We start from the raw sequence: 27,714 nt of genomic DNA, 5'->3' as shown, positions 1-27,714 counted from the left end.
AGAGGGAAGTGACGGAACAGGAAAATAAATAATCAATGTGATTGTGACACGTCAGAGCCTTCCAGTGGTCACAGGCCGTATATTCTCTCATGTGATAGAATTAGATCAAATATGCAAATAAGTCTCTGATTAGAGCCGAGTGTCAGCTTTGTGTGATCCGATTCTCTTGCGTGAGAGAATCATAGCACAGGTGAAGAGAAGGTGGAGAACACAATTTCTCCATCTTCTCCATATTGTGTGAGTTTACAGATATCGAATGTCATCCTTGTGCTCTCCGATGATTTCCATGCACTCTAAAGGCCGCTTTACATGCAACGACATCGCTAACGCGATGTCGTTGGGGTTACGGAATTCGTGAGGCACATCCGGCCTCGTTAGCGACTTCATTGCGTGTGAAACGTACGAGCGACCGCTAACGAGCAAAAATACTCACCTTATCGTTGCTCGTTGACACGCTGTCCAGTTCCCAAATATCGTTGCTGTTGCAGGACGCAAGGTAGTTCGTCGTTCCTGCAGCAGCATACATCGCTATGTGCGACACCGCAGAAACGAGGAACCTCACCGTACCTGTGGCCGCCCGCAATGAGGAAGGAAGGAGGTGGGCGGGATGTTCGTCTCGCTCATCTCCGCCCCTCTGCTTCGATTGGGCGGCCGCTTAGTGACGTCGCTGTGACGCCCAACGAACCTCCCCCTTAGAAAGGAGGCGGTTCACCGGTCACAGCGACGTCGCTAGGCAGGTAAGAAGTGTGACGGGGACTAGCGATGTTGTGCGCCACGGGCAGCTATTTGCCCGTGACGCACAACCAACGGGGGCGGGTACGCATGCAGGGTGTAAAGCGGCCTATAGACTTGAATGGGTGCTCCCCAACTGAAGCAGCATAAGAAAAAAAGAAAATCGGCACTGCCCCTTAGTATAACATTGGGCCGAGTGCTGTCAGATAAAACATCAGGTAGCGCTCGTCCAAGTTATACACTGGTGTGAACGAGCCCTAATAGCTACAGCTCATAATGCACGCAGCCGCTCTCACAATGCAGCCATTGTCCCAATATTTATTGCATCGTGCTATACTGGAATCCTCCAACTGGGGATCAGCAGACAGTATCACACATGATAGGCTTAGATACAGTGGCTAAGTAGACAGTATCACACAATTGGATTACATACATGGCCCGACAGTATAGACAAAAGTAAGGTTTAGATCAGGGGTCTCAAACTCGGCTGGGTGTATGGGCCGCACATAGAAAAAAAATTATTTTTGGGGGGGCTTCATTCTTTGCAGGACAAAGTGACATTTTTAGTGATACCATATAGTTTTTTTCTATACACCTTAGATAAATTAGATTAGTTGACAGTAAAACACATGATAGGCTTAGATTCATGGTGCAGTATCACATATGGAAGGTTTAGATTCACTGGATCAGCAGACAGTACTACAAATTATCAACTTAGATACAGTGGATCAGTATACAGTATCACAAAATTGGTCTAGATCAGTGGTTCCCAAACTCCAGTCCTCATGTCATGGCCTCCAACTGGTCATGATTTCGGGATTTCCTTAGTATTGGAAAGGTGATGCCTTGATAATGATTCCATCACCTATTAAACCTAAAGGGGGCTTTACACGCAACGACATCGCTAACGAGATGTCGTTGGGGTCAAGGAGTTCGTGACGCACATCCGGCCTCGTTAGCGTGTGAAACGTACGAACGACCGCTAACGATCACAATTAGTCACCTAATCGTTAATCGTTGACACGTCGTTCTAATTCCAAATATCGTTGCTGATGCAGGACGCAGGTTGTTTGTCGTTCCTGAGGCAGCACACATCGCTACGTGTGACACCCCAGGAACGAGGAACAACACTTTACCTGCGTCCTCCGGCAACGAGGCGTCACTTTCTTTCGGTTGCTCTCCGCCCCTCCGCTTCTATTGGACGGCTGCCGTGTGACGTCGCTGTGACGCTGCACGAACAGCCCCCTTAGAAAGGAGACGGTTCGCCGGCCACAGCGACGTCATTAGGCAGGTAAGTATGTGTGACGGGGACTAACGATACAACCGATGGGGGTGTGTGCTTTCACCAGCGACATCGCTAGTGATGTCGCTGTGTGTAAAGCAGCCTTTAGGATATCCTGAAAACATGATCTGTTGGGGACCGTGAGGACTGGAGTTTGGGAAACACTGATCTAGATACATGACCCAACAGACAAAAGTAAGGTTTAGATAGGTTTAGGTAAATTGCCTATTTAGGCCTTGTGCGCACTAGATGGAATTTATCGTGGATTACCCGCGGATTTGCTGCATGTTTCGCTGCAGAAAATGTTCATAACATCTCTGCAGTGATTCACCAGCAAATCCTATGGGGAAAAAAAAGCTGTGCGCACTATGCGGATTTTGACAGCTGCATGTTTTGCTGCGGGATTCTCGCAGCAAAAACAATTGCATGTCAATTATTTTCCGTAGGTAGCTGCGGGACTGGCTACTGGAGGAATCTCCAGTAATACCAGGCTTGGCCGCGGTTACCTGTACTGAACTCCGGAGATGTCACCTGAGCCCCGGAGTGCAGCGTAGACTAAATTGCAAGCGCCGAGTGATTGATCCCATGGCGATTGCAGTTTAGTTCAGGCTGGGCTGATCTCCGGAGCTCAGGTGACAGCTGTAGAGAGGCTGGGCTGCACTAAACGGCAATCGCCGGGGAATCAATCACTCGGCGCTCGCAGTTTAGTCTAGGCTGCAAGCGTCGGGGAATCAATCACTCGGCACTCGCAGTTTAGTCTAGGCTGCACTCTGGAGCTCAGGTGGAAGCTCCGGAGTTCAGTGCAGCTAACCGCGGCCAGACCTGGTATTACTGGAGATTCCTCCAGTAGCCAGTCCGACGCTGGCTGTGGCATTTCCGCAGCAAAACGCAACAAACCGCATGCGGATTTGGATGCGGATTTCGGTGCGGTATTCTTTCTGAGCCTCTGGAATCTTCTTAAGAAAATTATTTTTCTAGTGCTCACAGTGCCTTAGACGGTCTTTCTCATGATGGGATTAGATGCATGATCCAGCAAACAGTAACCGTATTGTAGGCTTAGATACACTGGATCAGAAGACAACATCCCTTTGTGATAAGCTTTAATACATTGATCAGCAGACAATATCATACGTGAGCTTAGATACACTGGGATGAGTAGCCAGCATCACGCATGATGGTCTTAAAAGCACAGTTCTTCAAATAATAGACTTGGACACATAGTATAATACAAAGAAGGTTTAGAGCTGCACGGACGTCCAATAATCCGGGTCCGGCGGATCCGTCGCGGGTTGTCAAAGAAGTCCGGATCCGATCCGGAATCCGGACCCATGTATGTCAATGGGGGAGCGGATCCGGGACGAGAGAGAGTGAGAGTGAGATAGAGAGAAAAAAAAATTCCGGATCGTGCAGCCGGATTCCCGCGTCCGGGTCGGACCCGGATCGGACGCTGAAACCGCGCGGATCCGGATTTTTATAGTTCGGATCCGCTCAACACTACTTATTAGGTATACCAGTTCAGCACCACACTGCCCCTGGAGAGTAATGACTGTAATCATGCCCATTTAGTGCACAGCTATGGCAGTACCACCCCCTATTGTATCCATGGAACATCTTTGTAACCTATCTGATGCTACTTTATAATAAGAAGTGTTGCTAACTCTCATGTTTTGCTATTTTCCAGGTGGTGTCGTCCTGTGATGGTAAGCAGCAGCCTCCTCTTTCATTTATTTCTTCCATTTTGTCTTATAGTAAGCTCTGGTGCCACCTAGTGGTCAAGTAAATGCTGGATTTATTTGCACATTTTAGTAGGTCGCTAGATTTTACTAGTTTATTGGCCGAAGTTCATGCCTGTGTTGTAAAGATAATGGTCCTCTGTGTGGTTGGAGGGCATAAATAGGTTCCAATGCCGACCCTTCAAATATGAGAAAAAATAAAATAAAAAATAAAGTTGTTTAATAAGTACAACCACCTCAAATTTACAGAGAGGTTTAAGCCAGTTAAGAACTTAACTAATTAAGAGAAAAGCAATAAATCAAGTGAAACACACAGTGAAGCGATACTTGAATGCTGGGGAAGCGTTGGTCACTGAATCAACTGGCATCAGCGGCTAAAAGAAAAGATGATGATGATCATTATGTAATAATGATTAAAATCAGTACTGTAGGTTCCAAATGATGGAGATATGTTTTATTGGTGCAGCAAATGTAAGACTTCTTATGTAGAATTAAGCAATCTATATCTCCATTACTTCCAAAATATAAATACAGCACCTATGCCAATAGTCTTAGAAGAAAAGTCTTCTACTATTTTATGTATACAATTTCTATACAGGACAATGCAGTTCTTCTTGTAATCTACAGCCATGAGAAGGGGGACAAGTGTAAAGGCCGCTTTACACGCTGCGATATTGTGACCGATATCGCTAGTGTGGGTTCCCGCCCCATCGGTTGTGCGACACGGGCAAATCGCTGCCCGTGGAGCACAACATCGCCCAGACCCGTCACACTACTTACCTGCCTAGCGACGTCGCTGTGACCGCCGAACCGCCTCCTTTCTAAGGGGGCGGTTCGTTCAGCGTCACAGCGACATCACAGCAGCGTCACTGAACCGCCGCCCAATAGAAGCGGAGGGGCGGAGATGAGTGGGACGTAACATCCCGCCCTCCTCCTTCCTTCCGCATTGCGGGCGGGAGGCAGGTAAGGTGAGGTTCCTCGTTCCTGCGGTGTCACATGGAGCGATGTGTGCTGCCGCAGGAACGACGAACTACATCGTTACTGCAGCAGCAACGATATTCGAGAAAGGACCCCCGTGTCACTGATGAGCGATTTTGCACGTTTTTGCGACAATGCAAAATCGCTCATAGGTGTCACACGCAAAGGCATTGCTAAAGCGGCTGGATGTGCGTGACCCCAACGAGATTGCTTGAGCGATGTCGCAGCATGTAAAGCGGCCTTAAGACTATGTGCCCACGGGTGCTCGCACCTGCGGATTTTGCCGCGGAAAACCTGCGGATTTATCTGGATTTTCTAGATAAATCCGAAGGTTTAAGCAAGTACAGACACTCCCCATGTTATCCTATGGGACATGAGGAGTGCTGTGTCCATGCTGCGGTATGTGTGGCTGCGGAACATGCTGCGGATGTCTTGCAGCCACACATAACTGCATGTCCATTATTCCTGCGGAATTACCTGCGGAAATCCCGGCCCTCCACTATGGAGATAGAGGCCGGAACTTCCGCAGGTAAGCCACATCAATGTCCGCAGGTTTACCGCTGATATTTCGCTGGAATCCGGGGAGCTGCTGCAGGAAACCTGCGGACATACCTGCGTATATATCCGCAGCTGCGAGCTCCCGTGCGCACATAGCTTAACACATGATAGCTGTATTAGTCCTTTGTTTTTAGTCGTTAACTATGGAGACAAATAGATTTGTATGGGAGCTGTAAGCAAAAAAGTACGGATTTTTTTTTTTTCATACTAAACCATTTGCAAAGTTGTTTAATTTTTTATTTTATTTGATGTCAGCAAGCACATATCATCAACAAGAGAACATGTTGTTACATTCCATAAAATTTCTCCAGATCGTACAATGCTTCTGTTGTTGTTTAATTTTTAACTATGGCTGATAATATATTTGCTTTACAGTAATACCCGAATGCCAAACAATCGTCATCCAGGCGACCACCTCTCAGATCACCATCACTGGGCTGGCCGGGGGATTCTTCCTGCAGAATATAACGTATATAAATGGTTCTATGATGCAGGCATCTGATGGCAGCTGGAATAACACGTCCCTCATGAGCTTTGTGTCTGGTACACAGTATGTGATCTACTATGGGAACGGCACAATCAGCTGCTGCCGCAACGTCACCACCAGTAAGTATGAGGCTGCCGGTGTCATGATTTGTCTGGATCCATGTTGCATTTGGTTGTATCATTTTTTTTGCATTTTTATTTTTTGCTTTCATATCAATCTAAACCTTGCTGCAATCCCTGAAAGCCCCCTATGTAAAATCATTGTTTCCTCTCGCATGTGACTGTGCGTTATTAACAGAAGTCATGATGTAATTATGAGCATATACAACTACACACAATATTTGTGTTTTTTTTCTAAGAGTTTTGGTACTATAGAGAGAGCCCTTTTAGGCTATGTGCGCACGTTGCGTCGGAGTACCTGCAGTTTATTCTGCACGTTTTATTTCCCTTGGTTTTTGACCAAATGGCTTTTGACCATTTTTTAGCGCTAAAAACGCATGCGTTTTTACCGCGTTTTTAGTGCGTTTTTAGCGCTTTTTACCTGCGTTTTCACCTGCGTTTCTGCAGATGCGTTTTTGAGATCAAGACGCTGAGAAATAAAGTTGAATTAGTCAAAAAGAAAGGAAAAAGAGAAAAAAAGTATAAAATTAACTTTTAATAGAATTATATGGGAAATTATCAATTTTAATGTAATAATAGTGGTTATGCACATTTTAACAGAAAAATAGCTAAAGTTTATTATTTTTTTACATTTAAATTTTCAGTTATTGTGTGTGTGTAAAGGAACATTAGAACCCATTAATTTTTCCCCAGAAAAGCATGCGTTTTTGGAGCCAAAAACGCAGTGGAAAAGCAGGTAAAAAGCATGAAAAACGCAGGAATTGTCATTTTGGTTGCTTTTTGCCATTTCTCATTGACTCCAATGTTAAGGAAACGCTGCAGAAATGGCAAAAACAACTGACATGCTGCTTCTTTTTCTGCATGGTTTTTGACCACAAATATGCAAATTAAACGCTGCAGAAAAAAAAGCAAAGTGCAGAGGATTTCAGCTTTTCCCATAGACTTTGCTGGAAATCAAAAACGCATGCGTTTTAACCCAAAAACGCTGCCGCTAAAAACGCTGCAGAAACGCGGGTAAAAACGCAACATGCGCACATAGCCTTAGTTGTGTTCCAGGATCTTTCAGGGTGAAACAAAAACGGCTCAGAAAAATGTGTAAACCCTCATTTTATACCACTCCTAAATTAGCTACAAAACCACCATATGCCTGCATGGAACCGAGTCTCCAGGGCACGGAATAGAGAGGAACACAGCATAAATAATGCATAAGCATAAGCATGTAATGACAATGAAGTCGGGGAAGTTCATCCGAGTTCATTCTGATTGCGCGGCTCTGTCTGTGTGCCACGGCCTGATTTGCGGTCACTGGTGAGTCCTTCACCAGTGACCGCAAATCAGGCCGTGGCACACAGACAGAGCCGCGCAATGACAATGAAGTCGGGGATGTTCATCTGAGTTCATTCTCATCGCGCGGCTCTGTCTAGCAGCCAGCTAGACAGACAGTGCGTTCCCACTTGGCTCTATGAGGATGTAGCAGAGCCGAGTGGGAACGCACTGTCAAAAATGCATCCATTCTGCATTCAAATTGCATCCAAAACACAGCGTTTTGGATGCGTTTTGAAACGCACATGTAGTGACAAATTGCTGCAGAATATTTGTCACGGCAGAACGCAACGTGCGCACATACTCTTAGTTTACGGTTCCACTTGCGTACAGCTTGGGATGCGAGAGCATCAGAAGCGATATGCTAATGACCCTCTGCTGCGAGCATCAGCCAAGGGTCATGCAACTGTGATGCCAACTTGCGATCGCATCACAGCTGCGGAGAAGAGGGAGTGTGCACTTTCTCCCCATCTCCTCCCTGGCCTGTCTCTGCGTATATTGCACTGCACTCGGATTACATATGAGTGCAGTGCGATGTCTCACATGCTGCCATAGACTTGTATGGGGGGGTGTGAGCCGAGACTCGGTGCCAAACGCAACATGCTGCAATTCATTCCGCATGTCGCTATGGCATGAGAAATCAATTGCAGATGGACATTGCCCCCATGGATTTGCACTAAAGTGAGAACAATCCGATCTTTTATCGGATTGCACTCGCTCATGCAAAACACAAGTGGAACCGTGCCCTTACTGAAAATCTCGTTTCCTGAAATAATCCAGAACCTATGGCCATACTCTTAGGATGTGTTCACACTAAGGTCCCAATTCATCAAGGTAATTTTGCCAGAATTCTGGAGTAAAATTGCTTTGAAAAAGTTGGAAAATTTTTGTGCAACTTGGAGTTGTGCAGAAATGTAGCAACTTGTGTCATTTTCACACCAGCCTCTGACATGACGGGGGTGCAGCACGGGCGTGTATTTCATAATGAGCTGTGGCGTTACTGATGCCAGAAATCTTACTCCAGTCAGAGATTGGAGTGAGATTTCTGGCATGGCACACAGAGGTGTGCGCCACTTGTTAGACGCTCCTGATTCATTAAGAAGTTTGCACTTCTTAATTAATCAGTAGCATATGACTCCTACACACCACCTTGAGAAAATCACCAGTCTTGATTAATTAGCACTTGTGAGTGCCTCGCATGTAACTCGCGCGAGTTTCTTATTAAATCACCCGGCATGGCTGCACACTCTCCTGCAGGAGCGGGTCGGCTGCACGTATCTCTATGCAGCTGAGACATTCCTGTCCGGAGAGTGTGCAGCCGTGGCGGGTGAGTCAATAAGAAACTCTCGCGAGTTACATGCGAGGCACTCGCAAGTGTGACTCCGGCCTTTGACTGCCATTTTTGCTCAGCTTTTGGAGCTGAAACTGAGTGAAAAATACGAGTTTCTGTATGAAAAACTCCTAAAAAACACTCAGTGCAATCCGCAATATGTGGTGCCACCACTAGACGTGTTGACAGAAGAGGACCAGTATTATTTTTTGGATGTATGTGGTTTATTATGACAGAGTCGCTTTAATAAGCTTTGTTCTTCTAATTTTTTTTTTTTCCAGAACCGATGTCTGTGAAATCTCTGCAGATCGGCGCTGTGACCTCATATTCGGTGTCTCTGGCGTGGAGTAAACCTGACGGGTATCAGACATCTTACAGAGTCCAGACCAATGTCACCTCATTAGCTACAATAGTGAATAATACAATAGTGCCAAGTGAATCAGCGACAATAATGAATCTGACACCAGGAGAAACATATACATTCCTGGTCTATACAAGAGCTGCCGATAACAGCACCGAATCCGACCCGGTGTCTAATACGAGCTGCACAGGTGAGGGTAGTGCAACTAACATTTATAAAAGATGATACCCGCTTACATTGGTATCTGCCAATGTATGTGAAGCGCTGTGGAATTAATAGCGCTATATAAATGAATACAATTATTATTAATTATTATTATTACTAATATAGTAGGAAATGTTTATTTACAAAACAAAAATGTGGCCTTTTTTCCCCTCAACAATTATTATACAGTATGTATTGGATGGCAGTGGAATCGAAGCTCAATAAAGGACCTATCTCATTAGCCCCGTCATGGAGAAATGTTTCTGCTTCGGGCGCCTGGTGTGATCTGACGCCAGCTGTGTTGCACACACTGAAGAGAAATAAAGCCGCACTACTAAATTGTCAGCCATAAGGAAAAAGCAGACTAAAGGCTACTTTACACACTGCGATATCGGTCCCGATATCGCTAGTGTGGGTACCCGCCCCCATCAAATCACTGCCCGTGTCGCACAACAGCCGTCACACATACATACCTGTCCGGCGACGTCGCTGTGACGGGCAAACCGCCTCCTTTCTAAGGGGGCGGTCCATGCGGCGTCACAGCAACGTCACTGAACCGCCGCCCAATAGCAGCGGAGGGGCGGAGCTGAGCGGGGCGTAACATCCCGCCCACCTCCTTCCTTCCTCATAGCGGCCGGGAGGCAGGTAAGGGGAGCTTCCTCGTTACTGCGGCGTCACACGCAGCGATGTGTGCTGCCGCAGGAACGAGGAACAACCTCGTTACTGCTGCAGTAACGAGATTTGAGAGTGGACCCCCATGTCACCGATTAGCGATTTTGCACGTTTTTGCAACGATGCAAAATCGCTTATCGGTTTCACACGCAACGGCATCGCTAATGCGGCCGGATGTGCGTCACGAATTCCGTGACCCCAATGACTCCGCATTAGCGATGTCGCAGCGTGTAAAGCCCGCTTAAGGCTATGTGCGCACGTTGCGTCGGAGTACGTGCAGTTTATTCTGCACGTTTTCCTTCCCTTGGTTTTTGACCAAATGGCTTTTGACCATTTTTCAGCGCTGAAAACGCATGCGTATTTACCGCGTTTTTAGTGCGTTTTCAGCGCTTTTTACCTGCGTTTTCACCTGCGTTTCTGCAGATGCGTTTTGTAGATCAAGACACTGAGAAATAAAGTTGGAATAGTCAAAAAGAAAGAAAAAAGAGAATAAAAAGGATAAAATTAACTTTTAATAAAACTATATGGAAAATATCAATTTTAATGAAATAATAGTGGTTATGCACATTTTACCAGAAAAATAGCTAAAGTTTATTATTTTTTTGCATTTAAATTTTCGGTTATTGTGTGTGTGTAAAGGAACATTACAACCCTTTAATTTTATGCCAGAAAAGCATGCGTTTTTGAAGCCAAAAACGCAGTGGAAAAGCAGGAAAAAGCATGAAAAACGCAGGAAAGTTGATTTTGGTTGCGTTTTGACATTTCTCATTGACTCCAATGTTAAGGAAACGCTGCAGAAATGGCAAAAACAACTGACATGCTGCTTCTTTTTCTGCATGGTTTTTGACCACAAATATCCAAATTAAACGCTGCAGAAAAAAAAGCAAAGTGCAGACAGGATTTCTGCTTTTCCCATAGACTTTGCTGGAATACAAAAATGCATGCGTTTTAACGCAAAAACGCTGCCGCTAAAAACGCTGCAGAAACGCGGGAAAAAACGCAACGTGCGAACATAGCCAAAATAGGAGCCAGATAATCTATAAATCTGGAGCAGCAATGTCTACTGCAACTCTCATCCACAAATGGTGGCTCTGTGCATAAGGCTATGCGCTTTCACCTGCGTTTCCGCAGCGTTTTGAGCTGCAGCGCTTTCATGCCAAAAGGCATGCGTTTTGATTTTCCATGATAGTCTATGGAAAACAATACATTCCTGTCCGCACTTTGTAGTTCAAAACGCTGCGTTTAATTTGCATATTTTGTGGCAAAAACCATGCGTTCAAAGAAGCAGCATGTCAATTGTTTTCGCCATTTCTACAGTGTTTTACTAACATTGAAGTCAATGAGAAATGGCAAAAAGCAAGAATTTTACAAATTCCAGCGTTTTACCTGCTTTTTAGGTGCAGAAAACATGCGTTTTGGACATCAAAATAATGATTTCATATGTCCCTTTACACACACACACACAGTCCAACAATTAAATTAAATTAAAGAAAAATAATAAAGTATTGCTATTTTCCCGATAAATAGTATATTACCGCTAGAATTTTATTAAATATATCTATTTTCTTTATTTCAAAAATTATATATGTGTTCCTTTTTTTCTTTTTTCATTGTGTTTGATTAAACTTTATTTAGCAGTGTTTTGATGTTCAAAACGCATCTGTCAAAACGCAATGGAAAAAGCATGTAAAAAGCGCTGAAAACGCATCTAAAACGCGGAAAATACGCATGCGTTTTCAGTGCTAAATTTTGGAAAAATGCAACTTTGGCTAAATCAATTAAAGGCAAAACGTGTGTTCTGAACTGCAAGTTGGACGACTCAAAGTGCGGACACAGCCTTAGGCTATGTGCGCACTTTGCGTTTTTATCTGCGTTTTGGCTGCGTTTACAACTGCACTGTGTCATTGACAAAATGCATGCGTTCTGATTCCCCAGCAAAGTCTATGAGAATCATGCAAAATCTGTGTGCACAATGCTTTTTGAAACGCAGCGTTTTGATTGTCAAAAATTTGTCAAAAACCCATGCGTTTGAAGAAGCAACATGTCAATTGTTTTTGCCATTTTGGCTGCGTTCTACACCCATTAAAATCAATGAGTTGTAGAAAATCGCTGCCAAAATGTGAAGCAGTGCATTTGCGTTGCATTATTGTTGCGATCCGCATGTTTTTTTAACATAACAAAGGCAGGTCTTTCGTCTTTCTTTCTCTGTCGGTCGGTCTCTCTCTATCTCTATGTCTCTATCTCTCTGTCCATGTCAGTCTATTCCTCTCCCCCCCTCTCTCATACTCACCGATCCACAATCACCGGCGCGGCGCTGCACGGCGTTCACACTGTGGCAGCTACTTCTCTTTTGAAAATGCCGTCCGCTCATTAATCCATTACGTATTCCCTGCTTCCCCTGCCCCCCGGCACCTATGATTGGTTGCAGTCAGACACGCCCCCTGGATGCTTTTCCCACTCTGTCTATGGCAGAGAAAGCATCCAGAACGCATGAATTCTCCAGGAATGTGCGCACGTTGCGTTCTGCCGAATGCGTCTTAAGCGGGGTTTACACGCTGCGACATCGCTAATGCGGAGTCGTTGGGGTCACGGAATTCGTGACGCACATCCGGCCGCATTAGCGATGCCGTTGCGTGTGACACCGATAAGCGATTTTGCATCGTTGCAAAAACGTGCAAAATCGCTAATCGGCGACATGGGGGTCCATTCTCAAATCTCGTTACTGCAGCAGTAACGAGGTTGTTCCTCGTTCCTGCGGCAGCACACATCGCTGCGTGTGACGCCGCAGGAACGAGGAAGCTCTCCTACCTGCCTCCCGGCCGCTATGCGGAAGGAAGGAGGTGGGCGGGATGTTACGTCCCGCTCAGCTCCGCCCCTCCGCTGCTATTGGGCGGCGGTTCAGTGACGTCGTTGTGACGCCGCACGGACCGCCCCCTTAGAAAGGAGGCGGTTCGCCCGTCACAGCGACGTCGCCGGACAGGTATGTATGTGTGACGGCTGTTGTGCGACACGGGCAGCGATTTGCCCGTGTCGCGCAACAGATGGGGGCGGGTACCCACACTAGCGATATCGGGACCGATATCGTAGTGTGTAAAGTAGCCTTTAGAATGCAGCTTTTTCGGCTGCGTTCTGAGACGCACAGGCAGTGACTTACACGCTGCGGAATTGAACGCAAAGTGCGCACGTAGCCTAAATGGTGCTGTCTGTGATTAACAAAAAAAAAACAAACAAAACATTAACTACTTGTGAACACTGCTTGTACAATTCAGAACTAGTTTCCCCAATCAGGAAACACACCAGCGGTTCATGTTAAAAGATTTAAATTTTATTACATTCAATTAAAAGAACATTAAAAAACAGAGATATCCTATAAGGAACCGATTTATACTCAGATGTCACTGTCATTAATTAGCCTGGAAGCTAAATTACCCAAAGTAACATATCCTACTATAGCTATTCTGGACAAAAATACTTGGACAGGTGCTGCTGGTAAGTACCTATACAGACACCATATAAACCAATGCTGATTGTGCCATAATGATGTTATTTATTGCTAATGACTGGTTATAAACATGCTATACAATGATCAGCAACCAAGGTAACAATAAACAGTGAAATACCTGAAAGTACAATACTAATTAGTATACTAATATACTAGTATGTACTAGTATTGTACTTTCAGGTATTTCACTGTTTATTGTTACCTTGGTTGCTGATCATTGTATAGCATGTTTATAACCAGTAATTCGCAATAAATAACATCATTATGGCACAATCAGCATTGGTTTATATGGTGTCTGTATAGGTACTTACCAGCAGCACCTGTCCAAGTATTTTTGTCCAGAATAGCTATAGTAGGATATGTTAGGCTATGTTCGCACGTTGCGTTTTTTACCGCGTTTCTGCAGCGTTTTTGGCAGCAGCGTTTTTGTGCCAAAACGCATGCGTTTTTGTTTTCCAGCAAAGTCTATGGGAAAAGCAGAAATCCTGTCTGCACTTTGCTTTTTTTTCTGTAGCGTTTAATTTGCATATTTGTGGTCAAAAACCATGCTGAAAAAGAAGCAGCATGTCAGTTGTTTTTGCCATTTCTGCAGCGTTTCCTTAACATTGGAGTCAATGAGAAATGGCAAAAAGCAACCAAAATCACAATTCCTGCGTTTTTCATGCTTTTTACCTGCTTTTTCACTGCGTTTTTGCCTCCAAAAACGCATGCTTTTCTGGGGAAAAATTAATGGGTTCTAATGTTCCTTTACACACACACAATAACCGAAAATTTAAATGTAAAAAAATAATAAACTTTAGCTATTTTTCTGTAAAAATGTGCATAACCACTATTATTACATTAAAATTGATAATTTCCCATTTAATTTTATTAAAAGTTAATTTTATACTTTTTTTCTCTTTTTTTTCAATCTTTTTGACTATTTCAACTTTATTTCTCAGTGTCTTGATCTCAAAAACGCATCTGCAGAAACGCATGTGAAAACGCAGGTAAAAAGCGCTAAAAACGCACTAAAAACGCGGTAAAAACGCATGCGTTTTTAGCGCTAAAAAATTGTCAAAAGCCAAGGGAAGGAAAACGTGCAGAATAAACTGCAGGTACACCGACGCAACGTGCGGACATAGCCTTACTTTGGGTAATTTAGCTTCCAGGCTAATTAATGACAGTGACATCTGAGTATAAATCGGTTCCTTACAGGATATCTCTGTTTTTTAATGTTCTTTTAATTGAATGTAATAAAATTTAAATCTTTTAACATGAACCACTGGTGTGTTTCCTGATTGGGGAGACTAGTTCTGAGTTGTTCTAATCTGTATTTAGTAGTGACATGAAGTATATCAGGTGGTTGTGGATTAACTGCTTGTACAATGCAGGCTCAGGAGCTGAGCTCGCGCCATACAGCGCTGATGTCACCTATGTTACATAGTTGGCACCTGAGAGTCACTGACGCTGACAACGTGCTCCAATCACAACAGTTTAATAAGTTCTTAAATGCCATTATCAAGCGTCACAACATCATTTAAAAGGCTTTAACATGGCGACCGGAGGTTTTGACAACCATCCGCCCCATGCGCAACGCATATTGCATCGCAGTCTGGGGCCCAATGATGGCCCCTAGGTCTGCCATGTTAGAAGCCCAGAGACTTCATAGATCGGCAATTTCATGATACACTGCAGCTCTACAGTATCGCAGTGTAGTATAGGTGATTAAACAATGGCAGGTTTGAGTCCATTTTATGGTAATGTGAAGGCTATCATTCAAAACTACAAATTTTCATATAAAATAACCAAGCCCTCATACAGCTATAAAGAAAATAAAATAAAAACTTATGGCTTCTGGAAGAAGGGAGGGAAAAGTGCAAAAAATAAGAATCACAGTCCTTAAGGGGTTAAAGAGAGGGAATAAGGTAAATATTGGTTAGTGGAAATGCTGACAGGTTGGTGGATGGATGACTGCTGGATGCAGTAGTGCAGCAGAGATAATCTAGAAAATTCTGTCACAGTTTCATAGAAGGAAAAACAAGCTCCTTCCCCTTTCCCTCATCCAGAAGACATTTTCTGATGAGAAAGGAGACTGACAGGTGGCTGAAGCCAATGTTCATAATGATGCGTAGGAGGTGGGAGGCCATAGACTGTGATGGAGAGTCTGATTTGGCAACAATGAGAAAACTAATTCTTGACTTAATTTCTGGCAGATTTAAGGAAAAAAAATGGTTTCTGACTGGAAATTCATGTCAGATTTGGGGGGAAAAAAACCTTGCTTCTGAGTGGAATTGTCAGATTTGAGGGAAAACTGGATTTTGACTGACCTTTCTGTCAAATTTGGGGAAAAACATGGTTTCTTACTGAAATTCTTGTCAAATCTGGAGAAAAAACTGGTTTCTGACTGAAATTTCTGTAACATTTGCGGGGGGGGGGACTGGTTTGACTGGAATTTCTGTCAGATTTGGGGAAAAACTGGTTTCTTGCTGGAATTTCTGTCAGATTGTGTTGGAGATTCTGATTTGGCAACAATGAGAAAACTAATTCTTGACTTAATTTCTGGCAGATTTAAGGAAAAAAAAATGGTTTCTGACTGGAAATTCTGTCAAGATTGAGGAAAAAAAAACTGATTAAGGCTATGTGCGCACTAGAGATGTGAAGTTTCTCGAGAAAATCTTCTCGAGAAACTTCTGGGAGTGAAGATTTGCTGAACTCCGGAAAAAATCCGCGGCAAAACCGCATGCGGATTTGCCGCGGATTTGCCGCGGAATTGCCGCGAAATTGCCGCGAAATTGCCGCGATTTTCCCGCGGGTGGTTCCCTGCGGATTTTTGCAGGCTGTACTGCAGAAATCCGCGGGATACCTGCGGATTTAATGGACATGTTCATTTTCTCAAGAAAGTTTCTCGAGAAATTTCCGCACCGAAACTTTCTTGAGAAAAATCCGCACCAGTGCGCACAGCTTTTTTTTTTTCTCATAGAATTTCATGGGAAATGTCTGCACAAAGATTGCAGACATTTCTCAAGAAATTTCTGCGGCAAATCCGCGGGTAAATCCGCGGGTATTTTGCTCTAGTGCGCACATAGCCTTAGGCCCTGTGCGCACCGTTTTTTCCCGAGGATTTCCTGCGGTTTTGCTGCATGTTTCGCTGCAGAAAATGTTCATAACATCTCTGCAGTGATTCACCAGCAAAACCTATGGGGAAAAAAAATGCTGTGCGCACTATGCGGAATTTGACAGCTGCATGTTTTGCTGCAGGATTCCCGCAGCAAAAACAATTGCATGTCACTTCTTTTACGCAGGTAGCTGCGGCATTTCACTCCATTGACTGCAATGTATTCGTGAAATCCCGCAGGGAAGTGATGTCATTGCAGGAAGAGGAAGCGGAGCAGAGAGTAAACACACACAGATCACACTCACACACAGACATATAGAGTACACATACAAATCAAACGGAAATATAGAAAAAAAAAACACGTGGGCTCCGCTGTATTTTTACCTTCCAGCCAAGGTAAGCACACAGCGGCAGCCTGGTATTCTCAGGCTGGGGAGGGTGAGGGCCAGGGTTAATGCGCCCCCTCCCGCAACCGAGAATATCAGCCGCAGCTGCCCCGGGACTGTCGCATGCATTATGCGACAGTCCCGGAGTATCCTCGGCTCTTCCAGATGCCGTGATGCGGTGGCTATCCAGGTAATAACGAGTTAATGGCAGCGCATCGCTGCCATTAACTCCAGGCTTGATCATGGCAGCGTCTATGTGACAGCTGACATGATCAATCCGTAAGTAAAGTGAATAAACACACACACCGAAAAATCCTTTATTTTAAATAAAACACAAAAAAGCCTCCTCTTTAACCCCTTTATTAACCCCTCCCATCACACAGCTCCGGCGTAATCCACATCTTGCGCTGCTTGCATCCAGAAGCGAGTGACACAGACACAGGCTGAATGCAGCCTCGCAACGAGCCTGCAGAGGTAACCACAGGGCATTTCCCACGGCCGGTAATGTGAACTCACATTACCGCTTGGGAGAAATGCAGCGTGTGCTCTCAGGGACTCTATCTATCTATCCCTCTATCTATCCCTCTATCTATCTATCCCTCTATCTATCCCTCTATCTATCTATCTATCCCTCTATCTATCTATCTATCTATCTATCTATCTATCTATCTATCGCTCTATCTATCTATCTATCCCTCTATCTATCTATCCCTCTATCTATCCCTCTATCTATCTATCTATCTATCTATCTATCTATCTATCCCTCTATCTATCTATCTATCTATCTATCTATCCCTCTATCTATCCCTCTATCTATCTATTCTTCTATCTATTACTCTATTTGTCTATTTATCTATCTACTATCTATATCTCAGAAGGAAATTACCTTTTTTTTTTTCTTTTTCCAATGTGCTTTATTGCATTGAATGCATTAAAGCACACGTACCAACCCGCACGCGGCAAAACCGCGGCAATACCGCGAACAATACAGCGGTAAAGCCGCAGCAAAACGCATGCAGTTTTCGGGTGCGGTTTGCCGCGGTTTTTTACTGCGGGTGCGGTAATCTTTCAGACCCTGCGGAATTTTCTTAAGAAAATTCCGTTTCTTTATCGTTCCTATGGGAGACCCAGACCATGGGTGTATAGCTACTGCCCCCGGAGGACACACAAAGTTACTACACTCAAAAACGTGTAGCTCCTCCCTCCTAGCATATACACCCCCTGCTAGCCAGATCTAGCCAGTTTCTTGCTTTGTGTCAGGAGGATCCACACACACACATGCATCCCTTTTTTGGTCTTTTGCATCAAGACAAGGTGGTCTTCGTCCGACTCCGGACTTTTTTCCCTAAGGTGGTTTCTGCCTCCACCTTATCCGGGGCAATTTTCCTGCCTTCCTTTTGTCCGGCTCCTGTTCATCGCTTGAGGAAGCGTTGCATATCCTGGATCTGGTGCGGGCGCTCCGGATCTATGTGTCTCGCACCGCCGTTATTAGGCGGTGCACCTCTCTAGTGCTGACTGGTCGTCAGCGTAACGGTCTCTCGGCATCTAAGCTGACCCTGATGTTGGACTAGGTCGGCCATTTCCGAGACCTATGAGTGTACTCAGGTGCCTTCCCCGCTGGGGATCGGGGCACATTTGGTCAGACCTGTCGGCGCCTTTATTTTTGGGCTTTCAGGCACCAGGTTGCGGCTCAATAGGTCTGTCAGACTGCAGCTCAAATTAGTCTGCATGCTTTTTCGAAGCACTCCCAACACATGCTCATGCTTTGGCAGACGTGGGCTTGGACAGACACATTTTTCCGGCGTCTGTCGCCCATTTGTGAAGTTGGGTTTGCCTGCTTCTCAGTTGTCTGTTTATTCCCACCCATGGACTGCTTTTGAACGTCCCATGGTCTGGGTCTCCCATAGGAACGATAAAGAAAAAGAGAATTTTGTTTACTTACCGTAAATTCTTTTTCTTATAGTTCCGTCATGGGAGACCCAGCACCCTCCCTATGCCTGTTGGCAGGTTTCTTGTTCCGTGTGTCTTCACCGGCTGTTATTGTTGTAGACAGAGGTTCCGGTTCTTCCGGTTTTTACTCTCTCTCTCTTGTGGGTGGATGTCCTCCTTCAGCTTTTGCACTAAACTGGCTAGATCTGGCTAGCAGGGGGTGTATATGCTAGGAGGGAGGAGCTACACGTTTTTGAGTGTAGTAACTTTGTGTGTCCTCCGGGGGCAGTAGCTATACACCCATGGTCTGGGTCTCCCATGACGGAACTATAAGAAAAAGAATTTACGGTAAGTAAACAAAATTCTCTTTTTTCCAGTGCGCACAGGGCCTTATAACTGAAATTTCTGTCGGATTTGGGGAAAACTGGTTTCTGACTGGAATTTCTGTCAGATTTTGGGGCAAAAAAATGGTTTCTGACTGGAATTTCTGTCAGAGTTTGGGGAGAACTGATTTCTGACTGAAATTTCTGCTAGGTTTGAGAAAAAAATATCTGGTTTCTAACTAGAATTTTTGTCAGATTTGTGGAAAAAAAACTGGTTTCTGACTGGAATTTTTCTCAGATTTGGGGAAAACTGGTTTGAAATGTCTGGAAGATATGGGTAAATTCCTGGCTGTATTATGTCAGATATGCAAAAAAAAAAAAGATATCAGACTTCTTAGTTGTCTGAAGGCTCCAATGTGCCTAATATTATATGTGCGGTTATACCTCATATTATAGGATGCCTTGTATATAATTGTGCAGAAAATTTCATTTTACTACGAATATAAAAGAATGATGAACCAATCTAATAGGTACTCTATGACTTGTGTTTGGCCTTCATCATGTAAATGAGGGCTTATGAGTGCGTTTGGGGTATACCGCCGGAGCTTTGTATGGTTTGTGGACCCTCCAAAGTCCGCCTGATGTTGCAGACATCTACAATGGAGGTAAAACTTGCTCGTTCTTGTCAATTCCACCTCAAAAACATCTCTAGAATTAGACCTTTTCTTACTGTTGACTCTGCAAAAACTCTTACTGTCGCTCTCATTCATTCTCGCCTGGATTATTGTAATTCTTTACTAATTGGTCTCCCTGTTACTAAACTCTCCCCTCTCTAATCCATTCTGAATTCCGCAGCCAGGATCATTTTCCTCTGCAACAGTTTCACTGATGCCTCTGCTCTGTGCCAGTCATTGCACTGGTTGCCTATCCGCTACAGAATCCAACATAAACTTATCACTCTCACCCACAAAGCTCTCCACGGTTCCGCACCGCCCTACATCTCCTCCCTCATCTCTGTCTATCACCCCACCTGTGCCCTCCGTTCTGCTAATGACCTAAGACTGTCATCCTCAAATTCGAACCTCCCACTCCCGTCTTCAAGATTTCTCATGAGCTGCGCCTATGCTCTGGAACACACTACCAAGAGCAATTCGATTAATTCCCAACATCCACACCTTTAAGCGGGCCCTAAAAACGCATTTCTTTAGACTAGCCTATCACCTCACTGCCCTGATCTCATCTAGACCCTTTCTGCCCTTCATAACAAAAAATTTACTTCCAATTCTTGTCCCCTGTACCTGTATAAATTCTGGCCAATTACGGGTTCATGCAGCTGGTTTTGAAAACCCTATTAAATCGATGGCTGGACCATATATAACAAGCTTTTCTGCCCCTCATTCACCTTTTGTGCCTCCCCTATTTCCTCATAGACTGTAGCTTACGAGCAGGGCCCTCACTCCTCCTGGTATCTTAATTTTGTTATTTTGTATTGTCTCAAATTGTCTGTACATGTCCCCTCTGAATTGTAAAGCGCTGAGGAATATGTTGGCGCTATAGAAATAAAACTTTCTTATTATTATTATAAAACGACTGGAGAATTTCCTGCTGTGTATACCACCAGTGGATGGCTATGACCTGTACTTTTTATATGGAGGAGTGTGGCCTACTACATTATTCCATACTACAAAGAAGCACACTGACCGTCTGCTCTTCTCCGTCAGGTGAATGGAGCCCTCTATTTGGTGTATATGCTGGGCTGGGAGCTATTGTCAAGCTACCCCTATGCTTGTAATGTGATCTGATTGCTTTTTTGCCTCCTAGGATATAATGGTGATCAGGAAGGCAGAGATTGTAATAAAACGCCTCTGTCTAACAGCCCCTGCCATCCCTTATTGCTTCACGATTTCTATACAGCTACAGATTGGGTGAAGATGTTCACAAATGTACAGGCAGAGCAATATGCAGAGTGTTTTAAGTTGCTCATCAGTCTACAGGGTGTTATATTTTTATTTTGTTTATCTACATAGTACCTGGGTAGGTGTAAATCTAAGTCAGTGCTGTTGTAAATTTACGGTTCTATTTTTTTTTTTTGTCAGTTCCCGGACAAGTTTCCAGTATCACCATCAATAATTACCAGACGGTTTATGTTCTTGGAGCCTCATGGATACAACCATCAGGAAAAGTGGATAATTATACAGTCAGTCTATCAGGAGCCGTCAATCAGACAATAGTGACTAATAATTCACAAGTGAATTTCACAGGATTACTACCAGGCAGAGAATATAATGTCACTGTACAGACAGTCAGTGGAGGCTGCAGCAGCCAGCCATCTGCTCCAGGCACAGAGGCCACATGTGAGTATCATCAGGAGCTGCTCAGCGAGCGCGCTCTATAATCCTCATATCACCATTCTCCTCTGTTACCGCCACTTTTCCCTTATTATACAGATGCTGGAGATGTTCTCATCTTTCTGTATTTCTGTCTTTTTCTGCAGATCCAACACCACCCGGAACGTTATATACTAACACAGCTACAACAAAGAACCTGACATTATCCTGGTCGGAGCCAGTAAATATGAACGGAGTGAATAAGACATATAATATAAGCTATGGGATATCTCCAATAACTAACTTATCTGTGTCAAGCACCACAACAAATGTCACCCTCCAGAGCCTGATATCTGGGACTAATTACTCCATATCTGTGGTAACAGTCGGAGTCCGGGGGTATCAGAGCTCTCCGGTCACCACATTCATCTATACAAGTAGGTTTCATCAATGTTTTCACTTTCTGGCAACTTTTTATAAGCTGCCAAAGCAAAGGAATATGTTAATGAAAATGCTATTGGATATACAAATTGGCTATTCTAACTCCGGAACGTTTCAATATTAGGATATAGAATATCACCCACTAATATTGAGATTCCTTCAAGTAGCCATTTTTGATGCAAACAAAATAATATAAATTAATATATTCAATGCAATGTATCAATGAGAAATTCAATATTTTTTTAATGGCACATGTGGATGTATGTACATCATGCATTTTATTATATTTTGTTTTTGTTTTTTTACGTGTTTGCGCACGTACATGCTGAAAATTCTGCAGCGATTTGGCAGAAAAATTCCAAACACAGACATCCAAATGATGACTGTGTCCCTGATCATTTTGTCTAAAATGAAAATTTATTGTTAAAATCATCAACTTCAGATACGTCAGCTCCTACACTGGCTGAAATTACGATAACATACCAATACTTTTATTATTACAGAACCGATGTCAGTGAAATCTGTGCAGATCGGCGCTGTGACCTCAATTTCCGTGCCTCTGACATGGACTAAACCTGACGAGTATCAGACGTCTTATAGCTATAGAGTCCGGACCAATGTCACCTCATCAGCCACAATGATAAATGATACAATAGTGACAAGTGAATCAGCAACAATAATGAATCTGACACCAGGAGAAACATATACATTCCTGGTCTATACAAAAGCTGCCGATAACAGCACCGAATCCGACCCGGTGTCAAATACGAGCTGCACAGGTGAGGACGGAGGGAGTCGGTATAAAGAGAGACCATGTTGCTGTAAAGTTAATGATACAAAACATTCTATATATATTGTAGATATAAATTATGTATTATTATTATTATTATTCATAATTAGTTATTATTTATAAATTATTTATTATCACAGTATGTGTTTAGTTAACCCCTTCACGACCCAGCCAATACCTGTCTTTTGTTTTTTCCTCCCTACTTCGAAGAGTCATAACATTTTTTGCTGACATAACCGTATGATGGCTTATTTTTCTCTGTCGCTTCATTGGGGGACACAGCAAAAACATGGTTTCCTGTGTCCCCCAATGAAGACTCCGAGAGAGATTTTACTGTGAGTACCCAAAATCTTATTTTCTCTGTCGCTTCATTGGGGGACACAGCAAAAACATGGTTTCCTGTGTCCCCCAATGAAGACTCCGAGAGAGATTTTACGGTGAGTATCCAAAATTTTATTTTTGTGGGATAATTTGCTCTTTTTAATGACACCATTCAGTTTATCATGTAGGAAAAAAATTCCAAGTCCGTCAAAATTGCAAAAAAAAGTGCAAATCCACAATTATATATATATATATATATATATATATATATATATATATATATATATTCTTTATCGTTCCTATGGGAGACCCAGACATTGGGTGTATAGATTCTGCCTCCGGAGGACACACAAAGTACTACACTCAAAAGTGTAGCTCCTCCCTCTGAGCTTATACACCCCCTGGAGAAACCAGATCTAGCCAGTTCATTGCTTTGTGTTCAGGAGGCATACATCCACACATGCATTCTCATCTGATTTTTCATTTTTTTGGAAAGAGTTTGAAGAAAAGCGGGTCCAAATCTGGACCACCGGCATGTCCCTTCTCACCCCACTGTGTCGGCGGTGCTGTTAAGGTTGATTCCAAGGCTGGAGCCTTACATGCCGCGCTCCTTCACTATCCCTCGGGCTCTGGCTTGAAGTGGGAGCCAGCACGGTTCTCCATGCTTTGCAGGAGACCGTTCTCCATCCGCAGCCCTTCAGGATCCTGCTGGACGGAGCACTCATCCCCAGGGACTTGGAACCCTGCGTCTCAGCAAGCTAAGTACCTGAGACGTTTATATTCTGGGGGTCCCTGTACTTTATTATGGTGGGAGAGTGTGCTGAGTGAGTTTTCTGACATTTCCGGCCGGTTCTCTGGCTGTCGCCTGAGAACCGCGCCGATGGTGCCTGCGCGCCGGCCGCACTGCTCAAATTTAGGCCCCGGCTTCGCCGGAGGCCTACTTTCGATTTCACTGCCCTCGCATGTCATTCATGCAGAGGGACAGTGCGGCTCCGCCCAGAGGCTGGTTTGCACAGGGGAGAGACACTCCTCACTGAGTACATGTCTCCTCCCCTGTAAGTTTATTTGGCCCTCCAGTTCCCGCTCTCAGAGTTGGTCCCGCCCCCTCTCCTCGCTCCGGCGCCATTTTATCAGCGTTTGCTCTGCGATCATCACTGGATCCCTGCTGAGGTGCTTGGGGGTCCAGGCTTCGGGATCTGGAGGGCACACAACACCGCTCCAGCGGTCTGGTAAGCCACAACCTCTGGTTGTGGGCCTCTGTATATACTCTCTGGGGGTCACTCTAGCAGAGCCCCCACTCCAGCAGCATGTCACACATGAGGAGCAAGGCTCAAAAGCTGTATTCAGTCTGTACTGCATGTAAGCTCATACTGCCTGAACCGAGCACCTATTCACATTGTGATGCCTGCTCTAACCTGACAGTGCCTCAGCCTGGAATCGCACCCACAGTGGTCTCTCAGGCTGCTCCTGCTCCTGTGGCTGAACCCCCGGCTTGGGTAGAATCCTTAACCAGGTCTATCTCCCAGTCTTTTGCTGACTCCATGGGATAGCTGTCCCGGACTTTGCTGAGCATGCATCAGCCCCCTTCACAGGGTGCCTCTGCTGCTAGGGCTCTCTCAGCGGAGCTCACAGAGGATTCATCATCTGGTCTCAGACCCCGTCCTCCTGAGAGGAGACGTAGGGCTCCCTCCCCTTCCTCGTCCCGGGGCTCTGTTTCAGAGGCTGACTCGCAGGACGAGGAGGATGCCTTTACAGGGGGCTCGGAGGCTACCTCCATGTGCCCCATGGATCTGTCCAAAAGTGACTCAGATGTTAGTGACTTGATTGCGTCCATTAATTCTGTACTGGACCTCAATCCGCCAGTATCAGAGGAGCAACCCTCTCTGGCAGAAAAACACCAGTTTACCTTGCCTAAGAGGACAAAGAGTGTGTTCTTTAACCACTCCAGTTTTCAGGCCGCTGTGACCAAGCCTAGGGCCTGTCCTGACAAGCGCTTCCCAAAGCGTGGTTCTGATGACCGTTTTCCCTTTCCACCGGAGGTGGTCAAGGAGTGGGCTCATTCACCAAAGGTAGACCCCCCGGTGTCTAGAATCTCAGCCCGGACCGTGGTATCAGTGGCTGATGGCACCTCTCTTAAGGATTCCACTGACCGCCAGGTTGACCTTCTGGCCAAATCTGTATATGAGGCGGCAGGGGCCTCGTTCTCCCCATCTTTTGCAGCAGTGTGGGCTCTCAAAGCCATCTCTGCTTCATTGGAGGAGATGCATTCCCTCGCCAGGGAATCTATGCCCGAAATGGTTGCCTTAACTTCCCAAGCTTCCGCTTTTTCATCCTATGCCATGTCTGCCATGCTGGAGGCTTCTCACCGCACTGCGGTGGCTTCGGCTAATTCCCTCGCTATCCGCAGGATCTTGTGGCTTCGAGAGTGGAAGGCAGATGCTTCTTCCAAGAAGTACCTGGCTGGGCTCCCTTTTGCTGGGTCCAGGCTATTCGGTGAACAACTGGATGAAATTATTAAGGAAGCTACTGGCGGGAAGAGTACTTCCATGCCACAAACCAAAACCAGGAAACCTGTCGAGGGTAGGAACCAGTCGAGGTTTCGTTCCTTTCGTTCCTCCAACTGGTCGTCCTCTAAGCCCTCGGCCTCGTCCTCTAACTCACCCAAGGACCAAAAATCCAACTGGCGCACAAAGGCGCGTCCACAGAAGACCGCAGGAGCTGCTGCCACCAAGGCAGCCTCCTCTTGACTATCTGTCCGCGCCAGCAACGTCCTTAGTCAGTGGCAGGCTCTCCCACTTTGGCAACGCGTGGTTTCAACACGTCTCCGATCAGTGGGTGTGGGATGTCATCTCCCACGGCTACAGGATAGAATTCTCTTCCAGCCAGATTTTTTCTGTCAACTCCCCCCTGTTCCAAGGCCGCCGCCTTCTCTCAGGCCGTGGCATCCTTGCAGGCCAACGGAGTAATTGTTCCGGTTCCCGCCCGGGAACGGTTCAGAGGTTTCTACTCAAATCTCTTCCTAGTCCCCAAAAAGGACGGTTCCTTCCGGCCCATCCTGGATCTCAAGCTTCTCAACAAGCATGTTCAGGTGCGGCATTTTCGCATGGAATCTCTGCGGTCAGTCATTGCCTCAATGACTCAAGGGGATTTCCTGGCATCCATCGACATCAGAGATGCCTATCTGCATGTGCCAATTGCAGTTTCTCACCAACATTGGCTACGTTTTGCAATCGGAGAGGAACATTTCCAATTCGTGGCTCTCCCCTTCAGGGTAGCCACGGCCCCTCGGGTATTCACCAAAGTCATGGCAGCAGTGATTGCGGTTCTGCACCTCCAGGGGTTGGCAATGATCCCTTACCTGGACGACCTTCTTGTCAAGGCTTCATCCAGTGCAGACTGTCAGCGGAGTGTCTCGCTCACTCTCGCCACTCTAGCCCAATTCGGGTGGCTGGTCAATCTGCCCAAATCCACTCTGACTCCGACCCAGAGTCTCACGTACCTAAGGATGCAGTTCGACACTCTTCCGGCACTTGTGAAGTTGCCCTTGATCAAACAGCAATCCCTCCAACTGGCGGTGCGCTCTCTGGTGAGGCCCCGCCGTCATTCCATCAGGCACCTGATGCAGGTGCTGGGTCAGATGGTGGCGTCAATGGAGGCTGTTCCCTTTGCCCAGTTCCATCTGCGTCCTCTACAGCTGGACATTCTCCGCTGTTGGGACAAGCGGCCTTCCTCCTTGCACAGGTTAGTGGCCCTGTCGCCACAGACCAGGAGCTCTCTTCAGTGGTGGCTTCGGCCCCTCTCTCTGTCTCAGGGACGCTCCTTCCTGGCTCCGTCCTGGGTGGTCCTCACCACGGATGCCAGTCTATCCGGCTGGGGAGCGGTATGTCTCCACCACCGAGCACAGGGCACTTGGACTCCGTCCGAGTCAGCCCTCTCGATCAATGTGCTGGAAACCAGAGCCGTGCTCCTGGCTCTCCAAGCTTTTCACCACCTATTGGCGGGCAAGCACATCCGAGTCCAGTCAGACAACGCGACAGCGGTTGCCTACATCAATCACCAAGGCGGGACACGCAGCCGCCTGACAATGTTGGAGGTACAACGTATCCTTCAATGGACGGAGGACTCCAAGTCCACCATATCCGCAGTCCACATCCCAGGCGTGGAAAACTGGGAGGCAGATTATCTCAGCCGTCAAACCGTGGACAGCGGCGAGTGGTCCCTGCATCCGGCAGTGTTTCAGTCAATCTGCCGCAAGTGGGGCACTCCGGACGTGGACCTAATGGCATCCCGTCACAACAACAAGGTTCCCGTTTACGTGGCTCGCTTCCACGATCCTCAGGTCTTCGCAGCGGGCGCTCTGGTTCAAGACTGGTCCCAGTTTCGTCTGTCCTACGTGCTTCCCCCTCTAGCTTTCTTGCCCAGAGTCCTGCGCAAGATCAGAATGGAGGGCCGTCGAGTCATCCTCATTGCACCGGACTGGCCCAGGCGAGCTTGGTACCCAGACCTGCTCCATCTGTCCGTAGAGGTGCCGTGGCATCTCCCGGACCGTCCAGACCTTCTCTCACAAGGTCCGTTTTTCCGTCAGAATTCTGCGGCTCTCAGATTGATGGCGTGGCTCTTGAGTCCTGGATCTTGACGGCTTCTGGTATTCCTCCTGAAGTCATTTCCACTATGACTCGGGCTCAGAAGTCTTCCTCGGCCAAGATCTATCACAGGACTTGGAAGATTTTCCTGTCCTGGTGTCGCTCTTCCGGCCATTCTCCTTGGCCTTTTTCCTTGCCGACCCTTCTGTCCTTTTTACAGTCCGGTCTGCAGCTAG

At 45.7% G+C, this 27,714-nt stretch overlaps 1 protein-coding gene across 1 annotated transcript in view; it reads left to right on the top strand.

The window, feature by feature from the left end:
* LOC142254433 (receptor-type tyrosine-protein phosphatase beta-like) overlaps positions 1-27,714 on the top strand; it is a 262,642-nt gene that overhangs the window by 49,462 nt on the left and 185,466 nt on the right. Inside the window, exons 2-7 of the mRNA XM_075325478.1 lie at positions 3,696-3,714; positions 5,659-5,889; positions 8,824-9,093; positions 21,113-21,370; positions 21,511-21,780; positions 22,288-22,563. Of these exons, the coding sequence (XP_075181593.1) occupies positions 3,696-3,714; positions 5,659-5,889; positions 8,824-9,093; positions 21,113-21,370; positions 21,511-21,780; positions 22,288-22,563 (1,324 nt within the window). The remainder of the gene's footprint in view (positions 1-3,695; positions 3,715-5,658; positions 5,890-8,823; positions 9,094-21,112; positions 21,371-21,510; positions 21,781-22,287; positions 22,564-27,714) is intronic.

The sequence above is a fragment of the Anomaloglossus baeobatrachus genome, chromosome 10 (assembly GCF_048569485.1).
Source record: "Anomaloglossus baeobatrachus isolate aAnoBae1 chromosome 10, aAnoBae1.hap1, whole genome shotgun sequence".
In the NCBI taxonomy this organism is placed as follows: domain Eukaryota; kingdom Metazoa; phylum Chordata; class Amphibia; order Anura; family Aromobatidae; genus Anomaloglossus; species Anomaloglossus baeobatrachus.
This window is presented reverse-complemented; position numbering and strand designations above follow the sequence as displayed.